This window comes from Rhinichthys klamathensis, unplaced genomic scaffold (assembly GCF_029890125.1).
Source record: "Rhinichthys klamathensis goyatoka isolate OS25496 unplaced genomic scaffold, OSU_Roscu_1.1 h1tg000311l_1, whole genome shotgun sequence".
NCBI classification, from domain to species: domain Eukaryota; kingdom Metazoa; phylum Chordata; class Actinopteri; order Cypriniformes; family Leuciscidae; genus Rhinichthys; species Rhinichthys klamathensis.
The window spans coordinates 487,167-503,199 of NW_026606829.1; the positions used below are offsets into that span (position 1 = coordinate 487,167).

General features: G+C 48.8%; 1 protein-coding gene across 2 annotated transcripts in view; it reads left to right on the plus strand.

Moving 5' to 3' along the window:
• LOC130104564 (sialate:O-sulfotransferase 1) overlaps positions 1-1,401 on the plus strand; it is a 35,183-nt gene extending 33,782 nt beyond the window's left edge. For both annotated transcript variants that reach the window (XM_056271183.1, XM_056271184.1), the window contains exons 9-10: positions 211-411; positions 558-1,401. In XM_056271183.1, the coding sequence (XP_056127158.1) occupies positions 211-411; positions 558-910 (554 nt within the window). In that variant the 3' untranslated portion in view covers positions 911-1,401. The remainder of the gene's footprint in view (positions 1-210; positions 412-557) is intronic.
• Positions 1,402-16,033: the final 14,632 nt, after the last annotated feature.

The following is a 16,033-nucleotide window of genomic DNA, read 5'->3' on the forward strand; positions in this document are numbered from 1 at the left end:
GACCTGCCTTGAAAGTCGCAGTGCCTTTTCAAATCCATCACAGAGCCTGACACATTTGCCTGAGGGGGGCCGTGGTGCTCATGCCTGGACTAACAGGACTTTTGGATGCAGTTTTTGGAATGTATATGTTTGGATTCAGAGCCAGCACTGAGTGGTCGCCACATGCAGTTGGCTGTATATTCTAATCCTCTTCTCCTCCCAACTGTGCAGGCTTCAAGGGTGAGAAAGATTACTGGAAGAGTGGACGAACCATCTGTGTGAAGACACATGAGAGCAGCCAGCGGGATATAGAGATGTATGACTCAGCAATACTGTTGATAAGAAACCCCTACCGCTCACTCATGGCTGAGTTCAACCGCAAGTGCGCCGGGCACCTTGGTTACGCTTCTGATCAGCACTGGAAGAGCAAAGGTATTAGGAACACATTATAAGAGGTCCATGACTCGGGGACACAAAAATGAGACACATACTTTGCTATATTCTCATAATATGTAAACTCAAGATTTAGTGCAAATCATTTATGTAATTCTTACCATCCTACTTTCTCCTCTTTCCAGAGTGGCCAGAATTTGTGGGTAGTTATGCCTCCTGGTGGGCTTCTCACGTATTGGACTGGCTGCGTTATGGAAAGACACTTCTGGTGGTGCATTATGAGGAGTTGCAGGAGGCATTGGTGCCCACATTACGATCCATCACTTCCTTCCTCAATACCAGTGTCAGTGAAGAGAGTCTTCTCTGTGCTGAGTGCAACAAGGATGGCCATTTCAAGCGCTCAGGTGCGCGACATCCCACCTTTGACCCCTTCACCCCAGATATGAAACGGCTGATTGATGGTTACATCAGTACTGTGGACCAGGCACTCAGAGCCAGCAACCATTCTGGCTTGCCACAGGAGTATCGTCCAAGATGATAAGCCCAGAACTAGAGCACAGGAGTGGTCATCTTGCTCAATTTTCAACGCTACTACCATGTCCTGGAGATATTTTGATACGTTTACTTCCTCACATATTGAGGTCGAAATTATGCCATATGATGCTGTTCTTCACTGGTGCGCTTTGAGATCGTCATGTTTTAACGGCGATCTGTAAAGGAGAACAAAGTTCAACACTGTTGACAACGTGGTGAATAATTATAAAGATTACGTTTGACAACGTAGATTTAAAACTCAAAAACATCTCTAGTCGGAAGCTAAATAAGTTCTCCTTCCTCCTTTGAGAGGAAACTTGAGTGCTTAATTACATTCTTCAACTACAAGTCAACAAGAGGCCTAATAAACAACAGATGTAATTGCTTGTGAACTAATCTGACATGTACTGCAGATGATAATGACATGTCTACCACAATAACAACATGATCATTTTATTACTATATAGTGACGTTTTTTGTAGGAACCATTTAGACCGTTTACAGAGCTGATATCAATGTATGTAATCTATTAGCATAACAGATGACATTGATTTAAACACATTGAAGATAAGGGTGGACCGAATGTTATCAATTGAAACGAATCAAGTCATTGGTTGACTAAATCTGAATATTAAGTGCAACGAGTCTACGGGGGTTATTGACCTGATAGATGAGAAACGTAATACTCTGTCATGAAGAAGCAGAATAACAAACATGTTTTTCTTCCAAAGCTTTAAGATCAAGAAAATATGACATGGCAAACAGACTTAGCATACATCAAAGTCGAACGAGTAGTGACTGTCCCCATCCCGCTAGATTCCTTCAGAATGGAAAGGAAGCTTTCAGCTGGACTAGACAAGATTTGCCTTGCGGAATGACGCTAGCCTGATGCTAATCCTCACAGAGCTGATTAGCAAGCCGCCAGCATGCTTCAGATGTGTCTGGATTAAGCGCTGGTGTAATACTCTTTTGCACATTGCCAAACTGGGATCAGCTGCATATTCAGACAATGTCACTGTAGTGCTAGTGGCAGGAATCCCACCGGGGGTCTGTTTCTGCAGAGTTATTCAATGAGATACAAAAGATCAATCGGTTAGCGTCATTCAGTGTAGGCTAAATAAAAATTCCTCACTGTTGCAGTTAGATCCATAATTTAATACCAGTGATTAGTGTTACATAAAGCGGGAGTGTGTAACTTTAAACAAACTCTCATCTGTCATTGGTCTGACAGTAACCGACAGTAACGCCCCCAAACTCACGCCATTGGTTGAGTCTGTGTTGCTATGCTGTACTGGTTGGGATGTTCAAACAAAAAGATCAGTTTTATAGTCCCACAGCCATACTGTTTACACTTTTGGGGCGAATCAACTAACCTTGGATGAAAATTCTCTAATTTATTCTCCCTCATGTTTATCCCAAACCAATGCTATTTTAGTATTATTTATGTACTATTCTAGTATTTATTAACATTTTGAATTTGCTTTTAATTTTAGTTTTGTATTTTAGCAATTTCAGTTCTTCGACTTATTTCAGTTAGTTGCCAATGCAACATTTCTAATTTTAGTTTGTTTTTAATCTAATATTTACATTTTATTTCATTTAAGCTTTTGTTTCAATTAATGAAAACCATTTTAGAATGGTTTTTAAACCATAATAGATTTTGTATATTTATGTTTCATGGTTTTAGTTAACATTAACAACACTGCTTCAAACTGCCATGACTTTCTTTCTTATCCAGAGCACAAAAGACATTTTGAGGAATGTTTTAACAGTTTTTGTCCATACAATGTAAGTCATTGGGGTTCAACAGACATTGGAGCTGACTGACTTTCATTAACAGCCGAAACTTCCCTCAAAATACCTTTTTTGTGTGTGTGTTCCATACAATGAAAGAGTTTGGAACGACATGAGGGTGGATAAATGATTTTTCATTTTCGGGTGAACTGTCCCTTTAAGCCTTTATTAACTATAAGTTACATTAGTTTGGCCCCAAATGATTCTTACAAAGAGATATACATCAGTAAGCTTAACACAAGTATAATTAATGAGCCATATATGAGGTTTAATGAAATATATCAGATTTCGCTTTAGGTTTGTTCTATAAGCCTCTGCCATGGAGAATAAAATGCTGTGCGCCTGATATGAATTATAAATGAATTCCATTGCGCCCCCACTGTGATTTCCTGCAGGCTTGGTGCTGAGGTCATTGTGTCTTGCCTGGAGAACTGTGACAGATTAACGTCTGAATGAAACAGAATTTTATTTCCATGCACATCGCTGAAGTATACGGTGCACATTTGCGCTACATTGAAACGTGTACAGTAGAATGCAACTGCCTATGTCTTTTGTGTGCGTGTGTGTGTGTGCACACAATGTTGTTCATGTTTTGGTGCCTCATTCCATGGACAAAAAAAATTTAAATTCCATTATGAATTGATTATGCTCACTGAACTTTACACAGAAGCAAATAGGTTCTATTTCTGCCATCCTAGAACAAAGGAACAAGAGGCTTAATGAGCTTTTTTTTTTTTTTACTTTCATAAACTCTCTTGACATCGGTCAGACTCTGTGACTGCTATTCACTTGAGTGGATGCTATTGAGAGGGGCCGGCCCCCAAGGTTTGACTGCTGTTGTGAAAACACAATGAATAAAATTCATGATGCAAGCTGGTGTCTTTTTTCATCTTCTCAGAAGTGGTGACAAAAGATTGTTTGAGAATATAAAGAGAATATAAACTTGCTCTTAAGATATTCAGAGGAAAACAAATCCAACACATGCCTGGGAGACTAAAACAGCCTGAATTATTTGTTCACCGTTTACAAAGCAATGTGAGGAGGCATTCATTGCTTTTACTGAATCTACCAGTAATAACTAACATAATATATAATATCCAAACCTCAGGATTAATGTGGCAAAAACGGTTCTTTAAAAGCTTTCTTTCCTACATTTTATCGCCTTTTTTTTTAGAAGACAGGGTGCCTGCATCTGTCTTGCATCACTCTTTAATCATATTTTTGTTCCCTCTGCTTGATCATTGCTTTGAGCCCCCTTGGAGCACAGCAAACAGTAAAAGGCCTTGCTGTTCATTCCCTTGTGTCATTTGAAGCTGCAGGCAATCTGTCTTTTAAATATGGCTACGTGCCTCTCTCATGGTAGTTCAGTGCAGCTGAGTCTTGCCCTAACACATTTGTATGTACAGTTCAAACATGTCTAAGATGAGAAGAACGGTGGCAGGGTGTACTTACCAAAGCATGAAAATACATATTCTGTACAGTAACAGAGACTGGTAGAGGTACAACATGTATTTTAAACCATAACATGTATTTGTGATGAATCCAGTCATAATTTTACAAACATACAGCAAATTTCCAAAATTCCCAGAGGTCACAATTTAAACAATGCAACACAATGTACAGTTTTATGAGTCATTAGACATATGTCAAAGGGCTGTGTAGTATGAATCCAAAAAATTAGATGCATGATGCAGAATGAACATTATAGTGACTTTAAATAAACACCAAGAGCAATAATCACTACAAACATTAAACAACTCAGGGAACTTGGGCTACGTCTACATTAATCCGGATACATTTGAAAACGGCGTTTTCGCTATAAAATGCTCTCCTTCCACACTAGCGTTCTCTTACGAGAGGTTCTCTCGTATTGCGTAAGTTTAGCTTACGCTACGGGGAAAGATTCATCTTCTCTAGATATTGAAGCCAAAAAATTATCCTTAATTTTGTATTCATTGTCAACGCAGTGCAGCAGCTAGCAGACCTAGAGCAGGCCATCTCGCGTGCTCATTGGCTGCCCTGCGGGCAACTGCTGCAGCCTACCAGTGAGCCCGGCGTGACGTCACACCCAATCAAGGGCGCCCGCGCCTTCATAGCGTCACAGCCCGCCAGAATGGGTGTGGTTTAGCGTATAAAAGTAGGGGCTGTAAGCTGACTTCCCTGATTTTTCGTCTCTTCAGCGAGCTCTTCGCATCGCTGGATCTGAGAGAAGCCTCCGCCGCCGTCGAACAGCGAACAGCCAGCTTAGGACAGCACTGAGGAAGCCGGCCGTCTTCGCCACCTTCAGCCATCCGTGCGAGCTACGCTATCCGGCAACGTATCCTTTTACCTTGCAAAACCTATTCCTAAAAGAGCGCGAGTGTCTTTTTAAAGATGCTTCGCACTTCCTGCGGCTCGTGTAGGGCCCCGCTCAGCGTCGGAGACCGCCATGTGATCTGCGCTCTCTGGAACATGCAGAGCTTGCCCTCGCATCCGGGGGCTGCGAGCTCTGTGAAGCGCTTCCGCTGTCGACCCTGCGGACTCGCCTCGAAGCCTTCAACCCCGAAGCAGCCACTGTGGGACCGCGCAGGAAGAAGCGCCGTTCCCTGAGACAGCCGGAACCCATGGCCACAGCGACGCGCTCGCCGGAGAACCTCCCTCGAGCCTCGCTTTCGCCTTCCCCGCATCCCCTCACCGACGCACAGCTGCCGCTCACGAGCCTCACTGCCGTCGCATCTGAGGATGAGGCCGAGGGACACGCCACGAGAGACTGCTGCTCCATCCTGGCATCAGACCGCGGCTAGCTCTCTTTACGTTACAAGAGAGCTACCCCGACCTCGCGTCGCCGTTCGCAGCGTCATGCAGAGCCCTCTCGAGCTCTCTGCATGACCCGGACGGGCTTGCGCGCTGCCGTCGAAATGTCTCGCCCTGTCAGTCCCCTTAGATAAGGCTACTGCAGTGGTGTATTTGGCAGCCAACGAGCCATAAATGCAACCCGCTCGCCTGCACAAATCCGCCGTTCTCGCGGCGACCCAGAGAAATCTCAAGTGAGTATAATGTCTGGTTATCTGGCTCACGCCGTTGGTGTCTTGAGTGTAGAAAAGGTGCCCACATCTCGGTGTTCACCCTTACACACAAACACGATACCCCCCGTGTCTCCCGCAGAGCCCACTCTCATAAAGCTGGCAAATGCCGCTCGAGTGCTAGATGTAGGAAACGTGCCCACAACTCTGTGCTCACGCCTATTTTTCTGCCCGCTCTGTCACACGGCCAGAACAGCCTCATACATGTCAGGTTAAGAATGTAAGTTCTTACTAACAGACACATACACAGACACAGCCTCCGAAAAGACGCGCGTGTCCCGCTGCGGCCGGACCTCCGTCAAAGTTTATTTCCCTGTCAGTCCCCTTCAAACAGGCTACTGCAGTGGTTCATTTAGCAGCCAACGAGCCGGTTTGTTCACCCTCTCGCCTGCACACAAACGCCGTTTTCACGGCGACCCAGAGAAATCTCAAAAGAGTATAATGTCGTGTCCGGCTCACGCCGTCTGTGTTTTAAGTGTAGTGAAGGTGCACACGCCCCAGTGTTCACCCCTACACACAAGCACTTCAAATCTCGTGTCACTCACAGAGCACACTCTCATAAAGCGCAGAAAAGCCGCTCGAGTGTTGAATGTAAGAAATGTGTCCACAGGTCTGTGCCCACTATCTGCCCGCTCTGTTACACGATCAAAAAAGCAGGTTATGAATGTAAGTCTCGTGCCCGCCAGAGAGCGTTCACGCTAACACAAACCTCCCCCCAGGCGCCGCCCGCGCGTTTAAGTGTTATCACAAAACGCAGGGCATTAATAAGACGCTCCCCATCCATTACGATCGGGGCGTCAAATACACTTGTAAGTCTCGTGCCCGCGCACACGCGCTCACGCGCTCACGCGCTCACGCGCTCACGCGCTCACGCGCTCACGCTTACAGGAAACTTTTCCGCCCGGAGCGCTGCTCGCGCGTCAAACAGTGAAAAGAAAATGTTCCCCATCCCTTATGATTGGGACATCTCACATAAATCAGCCAGTTTCGGCTTTTCAGCGAGCAGCCATTGCCCAGAACCGAGAGCGCGCGCGCCGCGCTTTCGGCTCCGGTTCAGTTTCACAAGCCCGCAAATGGCGGCGATCTGAACCCGGAGGCCATTCGCCCCCTGGCGGCTCACATAGCTGCGTGGAAAACTATCCCAGGGTTTTCAGAATGGGTGCTGAGCACAATAAAGCAGGGCTATACACTTCAATTCATTCGCCGCCCCCCGCGCTTTCGAGCCCGGACCGCGACGATAGTGAATGCGGAAGTAGCACACCTACTTCACGCAGAAATAGCAAAGCTGCTGTGCAAAGGGGCTATAGAAAAGGTACCGCCTTCTCTGAGCGAGTCAGGCTTTTACAGCAGATATTTTCTCGTACCCAAGAAGGACGGAGCCTTCAGACCTATCCTAGATCTGAGACATTTGAACAAAGTGCTTGCGAAAAGACCGTTCAAAATGCTTACGACCAGGAAAATCCTCGCGCACGTTCGCCCGAGGGACTGGTTTATTTCTCTAGATCTGAAGGATGCCTATTTTCAGATTCAGATAATACCCCGTCACAGGCAATTTTTGAGATTCGCCTTCGACGGTCAGGTATATCAATACCAGAGTATGTGAGCGGAGTGGAGCGGGAGCGGAGCGGTGTGATTTTGAATGGAGTGCGGAGCGGATTTTTTTAAAGTCGGAGCGTCGTGGTTTTCACTCGCTCCGAGAGCGCTCCACTACCGCTCCATCACGAGTACAATTCATGCCAACGACTCATTATAGAACTGCATTTTTAGTAAGGATTCACACGTTAAACACATTACTCTAGCATGGTACAGAGATGGATCACTCAAATCAGAAAAAAATGTGAAGGATGTGAATGATGACGCCGATGGACATGAGTGGCTGCGGGAGGTTATTTCTCAAGCCTACTGAATATGATCGGGCAACACTATCTCATGAAAGTGCGTTTCTATAGCACACATTTGATTTTTTGTGCCATTTATACATAAAAAAAAAATTTGCGTGCAAATGAAATGCACTAAACCCCTTGCCTTGGTTATGATTAGGTGTGTGAAGTGCGTGCACGCCATAAAGTGCGTAGGCCTATCATATGCACGCGAAAACTTTGTATCCTAGGCTTAGGCTATGCAAGCAAAAACAAGTTTTTGGCGATAAATGGTACGAGAAATAAAATGTGTGACACACTTTCATGAGATCGAGCTGGATCGGGTGAAAGCACATTTTAAACAGGTAACACTTATTCACACACGCAATCGCTTTCTCACGATTGCGTCTCAATGCATTGCATTCAAAAAATGTAATCTTCCAGTGCTGTCGGTTTGATTTCGAACGAGCAGAAAACTGTAAGAAATGTAGTGACCCGTACGTAGATAACTGATGAAAACGTTATTTTCATCTTTCCAAACAAAATATGCTCTGCAAAAAGCAGCAATGATATTTAACTTATAATGCTGATAATGTAATAAGTCATAGGAAAAGTTCGCACACTATTCAATAAACCACATTGAAACTATTCTCCTAATGATGTTTAAAAAAAAACAAATAATAATATGCCTATGTATTACGATGAGGAGAAATTTTGTGAGATTTCAAAGCATACTTAAATAGTTATTCGCAATTTCCTCGGGGAGCGAAGACGGAGCGGTGTTTCGGATATCAGTGAGCAAGGAGTGGAGCGGGAGCGGTAAATGGTGAACCCGGAGCGGAGCTGGAGCGGAGTGATTATTAAATGCTTGGAGCGCGGAGGGAACATTGTTGCCGCTCCACTCCGCTCACATACTCTGATCAATACACCGTCCTGCCGTTCGGCCTGTCTCTAGCACCCCGTACATTTACGAAGTGCATGGACGCGGCGCTCGCCCCCCTGAGAAGTCAGGGGCTGCGAATAATGAACTATCTGGACGATTGGCTGATATTGGCATAGTCAGAGACAGAACTGCTATCTCACAGAACAGTGCTTCTCAGTCACCTGGAAAGCTTGGGTCTCACGGTCAACTGGACCAAGAGCTCATTACTGCCCAGCCAGTCAATTTCCTTTGTAGGAATAGAACTGGATTCGGTGACCATGACGGCTCGTTTATCGACACAGCGCGCGCGCCGTGTTCGCCACCTAGCCGCATCTTTCCAGAAGGGCAGCTTTCTCCCTTTGAAAACATTTCAAAGGATGTTGGGCTGTATGGCATCAGCTGCAGCGGTTCTTCAGCTGGGCCTACTGCGCATGCACCCGCTCCAACGCTGGTTGAGTGCTCGCGCGTCCCGCCGAGCTTGGGTTTCTGGCGGCCAGAAAATCAGAGTGACTCAGACCTGCATAGCGGCTCTGCAGCCCTGGTTAGTAGCCGACTGGTATCAGCAGGGAGTGATGATGGGAACCATCTCTTATCGGGAAGTAATTTCGACAGATGCGTCCAACTCGGGTTGGCGCGCACTGTTCGAGGGCAGACCGGTCTTCGGCCAGTGGTCAGACCAAGAGAAGTGTTTTCACATAAACTGTCTGGAAATGATAGCGGTCAAGAATGCGCTGAAGCGCTTCCTCCCGTTCATACAGGACCAACATGTTCTTGTCCGCTCAGACAACATGTCTGTGGTATCCTATGTAAACCGTCAGGGCGGTGTCAGATCTAGAAATCTCTGCAATCTGACGGAACGCCTCCTTATTTGGTCTCAGATGCACCTGCGCTCGCTGAGGGTGGCGCATGTGCCTGGCCATTTGAACGACGCCCCAGACAAACTGTCCAGGGACAATGTTCCCCCAGGGGAATGGTCCCTGCACCCCCAAACGGTCCAGAAACTGTGGCGCCTATTCGGCAGAGCGGAAGTCGACCTATTTGCGTCAAAAGACAACGCTCAATGCCCGACGTTCTTCTCGAAGGACGAGGACGCGCTGGCCCAGGTTTGGCCCAGCCTCCCGCTATATGCTTTCCCTCCGGTCTCTCTGTTACCACAGGTGTTCAAGAGAATCAGGGAAACGCGCCACTCGGTGCTCCTCATAGCCCCGCGTTGGGAGAATCAGATTTGGTTCCCGGAACTAGCACGACTGTCACATACAGCTCCGTGGCCGATTCCGGTGTGGGCAGATCTCCTCTCTCAGGCTCGCGGCGCGATCTGGCATCCCCATCCAGAGCGCTGGTCTCTGCACGCATGGTTGATCAACGGGTACTCGTTGCCCTGCCAGAAGGAGTGATGAACACGATCACGCAGTCTAGAGCTCCTTCCACGAGAAGGCTCTACGCGTCTAAATGGTCGGTGTTCTCCGGATGGTGCACCGACAGGTCTGGACCCACGGACATGCGGGGTGGTGCATCTGCTCACCTTCCTACAAGAGCTGTTGGATAAGGGGTGGTCCCCATCCACGCTCAAAGTATACGTGGCGGCCGTGGCAGCGTTCGCAGAATTGACGCACGGCCAGTCACTGGGAAGACATGAGTTGGTCATCCGCTTCCTTAGAGGAGCTAGAAGGACGCCTCCTTCAGGCGTTCAGAACAGCTTTTTGTTTCATTTGGTGGGCGCACCAAGGGTCTCGCCTCCTCGAAACAGAGCCTGTCCAGATGGATAGTGGATGCTATAGCAGCTGCTTACGCGTCAAAAGGTCTGCAATGCCCTCTGGGCATCAGGGCTCATTCCACGAGAGGCGTAGCCTCGTCGTGGGCGTGGTCCAGTGGGATTTCTATCCATGACATATGTGTAGCGGCGGGCTGGGGCTCGCTGTCTACCTTTGTCAGGTTTTATAACCTAGAAGTTCCTGCCTTGCGGGCTAAACTTTTGTCAGTTTGAAGGAGATGTGTATTCTGCCCAGATCTTCCTGCTCAGATCACTCTCACGTGACTCAGCTCTCCTGGTTGAGCTGCACTAGTAGGGTATGTGCTATGTGCCTATACAGACCGGCGCGCTGCTCTGTATTCCCTATGTGTGCTTATGTACAAGTGATGGCCCGCGTGGCTGGCCACCTTATTTTGTCCACTTATGGGGTTCCCCTGAAAGTTCGGGGTCTCATGGTGGATGCTTGGCGCGCACTGCGTTGACAAAGTGTTCTCGTAGCGTAAGCTAAACTTACGCAATACGAGAGAACCTCTCGTAAGAGAACGATACTCGGTTACTAACACAACCTCGGTTCTCTCTAGAGAGGGAACGAGTATTGCGTAACCACGAGCGACTTCGCTTCAGTCGACGAAAAACCAGGGAAGTCAGCCTACAGCCCCTACTTTTATACGCTTAGCCACACCCATTCTGGCGGGCTGTGACGCTATGAAGGCGCGGGCGCCCTTCATTGGGCGTGACGTCACGCCGGGCTCACTGGTAGGCTGCAGCAGTTGCCCGCAGGGCAGCCAATGAGCACGCGAGATGGCCTGCTCTAGGTCTGCTAGCTGCTGCACTGCGTTGACAATGAATACAAAATTAAGGATAATGGATAAGCTAAACTAACGCAATACTCGTTCCCTCTCTAGAGAGAACCAAGGTTATGTTAGTAACCGAGTATCGTTTTCAGGCGTTTTCCCGACGTTTCAGTGTGGATCAGAAAACGCTAAATTCACCTTACTGCGCATGTGTAAAACCTCACAAAAGCTCACTGAGAAGCTGACTGGTCTAAAACGCAACTGCTCTCATGTATTGTCGCAGGACAGCAAATGTGAGTAAATTTTCTGTCATCTTTGCAGGACTGTGATATGAAGATCGCATAGCCGAGGCTGATGGTTCTCGTGAGCCAGCGGGACTGATAGGAAAGCTCCAAAACTGAACCAGCGGGGTCATGTGAACCACAGACGTGCCCACGATGGGGCAGCCAGGCGTAATGACCGGCCCAGACGTGGGAGGCGGAGCATCCCGATGTGGGGGCAAAGTCATATGCCGCATCCTGACAGAGGAGGCCAGGGAAGAACCAGCGTTCCACGGGGGCCTGCTCTGTCAGGGGTCTGGCGACAGAGGGGGACGACAGTGGCGAGACTCGTAAGCGGCGCGCACTGCCATCCGCGCCCTCTGGGGCTCAGAGATGGGAATGTCAGTTCTTTGGAGAAGAGGTTCTCCCCTGGTGGAGGGCCAGGGGAGAACCTCTTCTCCAAAGAACTGACATGGCCCTGCAACCACTTCCTGAAAGAACTGCAACCCATCTCTGAGCTGCCCGCAACGGGTGCACCGCATCACCTGGCGTTCGGCAGTCTGGAGGACTGGTATGGGCTGGGGCGCCTTCCTGCGACCACCTCCATGGCGCGGCCCGGAGAAGGCTGCTGGGGCCGGGTGGGAGGGGTCGGAAGTCGCAGGAGGGTGCGTTCGGCGGCAAGCGGACTGAGGCGTCTGAGTGCGGCTGGGTGGCAGCAGCTGGCCGCGGTGTCAGAACATGTAACATGTAGCCTCAGTCTGCTTCTGGGGGGCCGAGAACTGTTGGGCAGAGTCCTCGACCACGCCACCGAAGAGGCCAGCCTGGAATATGGGGGAGTTGAGGAAGCGGGTTCGCTCAGCCTCGCGCATATCAACCAGGTTAAGACAGAGATGTCTGACCACACATGTGGACATCACCTGACCCAGGGAGCGTGCGGTCACCTTCGTCGCTCATAGAGCGAGGTCAGTGGCGGCACGCAGCTCTTGGATGAGCCCTGAATCAGCCCTACCCTCGTGCATGTCATTGAGCACCCTGAATGACGGCAATAGCATGCAGTGAGGCAGCAGCCTGCCCCGCAGCTCTATAGGTCTTTGCCACAGAGTAGACAAAAAACCTACAGGCATTGGAGGGGTGCTTAGGGTCGCCACGCCAGGTGGAGGCGCTGTAGGGACACAGATGTGTTACCACAGAACACTCCACGGGGGAAACCCCAGTGTACCCTTGGCCGCGGCCTCTACGAGGGCAGAGAAGGCGAAAGAGGCCGCTGAGCAGTCGCGAAAAGTCAAAAGAGACTCCCACGATCTCATGACCTCTTCATGCACATCAGGGTAGAAAGGAATTGGGTTTGCCTCCCCCAAAAACCAATCATCAGCCTTGAGTGCTCGGGACATGGCGGAAGGTTCCACACAAGCCCGATACTCGTGGCGGCCCGGGAAAGCTTCGCTGTCAACTCTGGATCAGACTCGGTATGCTAGCACACTCGAAGGTGGCAGCACAGCTGAACCCTCATCTCCAGAGGACTCCAGCTCGGGTTGATAATGCGTCGGGTTGTTCCACACCATCTGCCTCAGGTCACCCTGGCCACCAGCCAAAGTATTCCCTCTCGTGGAGAGAATAGATCGGGGTGTGGATGTGGATGAGTCTCGACCTTAACATTGCGATGGTCATGTTTCAGCAGTGAGAACATGACGCATCCATGAACGCTGTCTGAGCGTGATCGAAGCCCAAACACGTCAAACAGTGTTAGTGCCCATTAGCTGAATCTATCAGACTACCGCACTCAGAAATACACGTCGGGCATAAAGACGTGCCACATGCAAGCTCTTTTTGTGAGAGAAAAGCTCGCAGCAGTGCTGAAGCGCCCGGGGAGAAACACACACGCTGTTGCAGACCACTGCACAGTTCAGCAGGCTGGAATGTGAAACTCGCTGGAACACGCCATCACACCAACACCGACTGGAAGCTGCTCGTCTAGAAGATTCTTGAAGATAATCAGAGAATAGGCTGCACGAGTGAAGAGGACCTCTTGGCTCCGAAGCAAAAACATAACTGCATGTTGCTAGCGAACTTCCTTATATGCCCACGAGGTGGGGCGGAGTTACGCTATACAAATTTCGCAGACCCATGGCATTTCTTTGCCATTGGCTCGTTTTGTAATACTCGAAGTTGATAAGCTTTCTAAGCAGAGGTGTAGTGGTAAAAAAAGAGGTGGGTAAACTATAAATTCTGGTGGACCACGACGTGGTCACCCGGTAAGGTGGGCCACTGCCGGTGTATGTGTATCCTGATGACATTGCTATAGGCAGGGCTCGAAATTAAGCCTTTTCATACGCTTATCCTTTGGACAAGTAAATCTCTCATTCGAATGAAGTGATCACTTGTCCGAGTAAAAAAGTTTCTCGTCCGGATTTTTTTTTTTTTGTGTTAATTTATTCTGAAACAATATTCTCATCAGTGTTCAATCAGCTTTGATATTTAAATCGGCATATTGTAATATGCTGATTTATAGGGGGTCACTGAAAAATTACAATTGCATAAAATAATGTTATGAACTTGATTTAAATTTACAAATAAGAAACGTTGGAAAGAATGATCTACTTTTAAACATAACACTAAACCGCCAGTAGGTGGCGGCAGGCGACCATCATAATGAGTGAGTCATTGATTCATTCATTCAAACGATTTGTTCAAACGGCTGATTCATTCAAGAACGAGACAGATGTTTATGTATGGGTCATTGAATCTTTGACTCAATCGATTCGTTCAAAATGCTGAATCAATCAGTTATGAAAACAGTGATTGTTCCTGTGAGATGCGCCGTGGTTCTGCTGTGATTTTTGTTTGGAACTATTTTCGCTGCTGAAACAGAACAAAAAACGTCTCGGTTACATATGGTAACCCTCGTTCCCTGAGGGAGGGAACGGAGACGTAGGTCAGACTGACCAATAGGAATCTCGCTAGAGAGGCCAATCTACTTCGAGTGAAACTAAAACAAGCCAATGCACATTGGCATGCAATCATTTGCATCAGCTGCGGTCCTCGTCAGCGCGGGTATTTAACAGCAGCTGTTATGATTGCACACTAGTTTTTTGCTGAGGAGCCAAACCTGAAAAAGCTGGCCGCCCCAGCGGGCGGCAGCAGATGTGGCGACGGGACCTACGTCTCCGTTCCCTCCCTCAGGGAACGAGGGTTACCATATGTAACCGAGACGTTCCCTATCGGTCAGTCACTACAACGTAGGTCAGACTGACCAATAGGAATCCCTACCAAAGCGCCACAGCTGCTGCACCCCATCCAGCGCCCCATGCAAGCCTCTACACCTTCTTGCCTAGAAGGACGATAGGAGGAGGCTACACACAGAGTGTATCTGTCACTGTTGTTCCGTAATAACCCATACAGTGAGATTATTGGATAACACTGGGAAAGCGTGCCCTTCAGTTAGGAAGGAGGACGCTGCGGAAGCCACTTACTTCAAGGAGTTATGTGGGGAATACATATGGACTAGCCCGAAGGCTGTACTACATATGAGATAGTGGGTGACTTAGCCCAAGGGAAAGACACGGGCTTCCGTTAGGAGCAGCCGTGGAAAATATACACATATGGGATCCCCGTAGGGTCACACATATGGAACCCAGCCCAGATCCGGTTCTCAAGGATTCAGCGGATAAAGGCCTGGCACCTGGACGCTCCGCCATGTCCGGGCCGAGGGGTTTTTGGAGGACTCAACAGGTTTTTCACTCTGGAGCAATAAGGGTGCACAGTAGGGTGCAGCAAGCCGACAGAGCCGGGCCTCTCGGTGCTTCTACCCGTTTAGGGTGAAAACACGGGAGGAGACCGGCTCTACACGTAGGCTATAATATCTAGCGAACGTGTTAGGTGTCGCCCAGCCCGCAGCTCTACAGATATCTGTTAGCGAGGAGCCACGTGCCAGCGCCCAGGAGGATGCAACGCCTCTCGTGGAGTGTGCATGCAACCTGAGCGGGCAGGGCACGCCTTGAGCTTGGTAAGCCAAGGCGATGGCATCCACTATCCAGTGGGCCATCCTCTGCTTGGACACAGCCTTTCCCCTCTGCTGGCCTCCATAACAGACAAAGAGCTGGTCTGAGGTCCTGATGCTTTGAGTTCTGTCCACGTACATACGCAGAGCGCGAACGGGACAGAGCAAAGCCAGGGCTGGGTCTGCCTCCTCCAAAGGCAGCGCTTGCAGGTTCACTACCTGGTTTTTGAAGGGAGTGGTAGGAACCTTGGGCACATAGCCAGGCCGGGGTCTTAATACCACATGGTTGTCACCCGGCCCGAACTCTAGGCACGATTCGTCGACCGAAAATGCGTGCAGGTCTCCTACCCTCTTGACAGAGGCCAGTGCAACCAGTAGCAAAGTCTTCATGGAAGAAGCTTTAAGTCTACTGACTGCAGAGGCTCAAAGGGAACATCCTGAAGTGCTCGAAGCACCAGGGGAAGATCCCAAGAGGGTATGGAGTGGGGTCGAGGAGGATTTAATCGTCTCGCCCCCCTAAGAAACCTGACGACCAGGTCGTGCTTCCCCACTGTTTTGCCATCTACGTGGTCGTGATAAGCTGAAATAGCTACAGCATGTACTTTGAGGGTGGAGGGAGACAGCCTTCGCTCCAACCCTTGCTGCAAGAAGGAAAGCACAGACCCTATCGAACATCTTCGGGGGTCTTC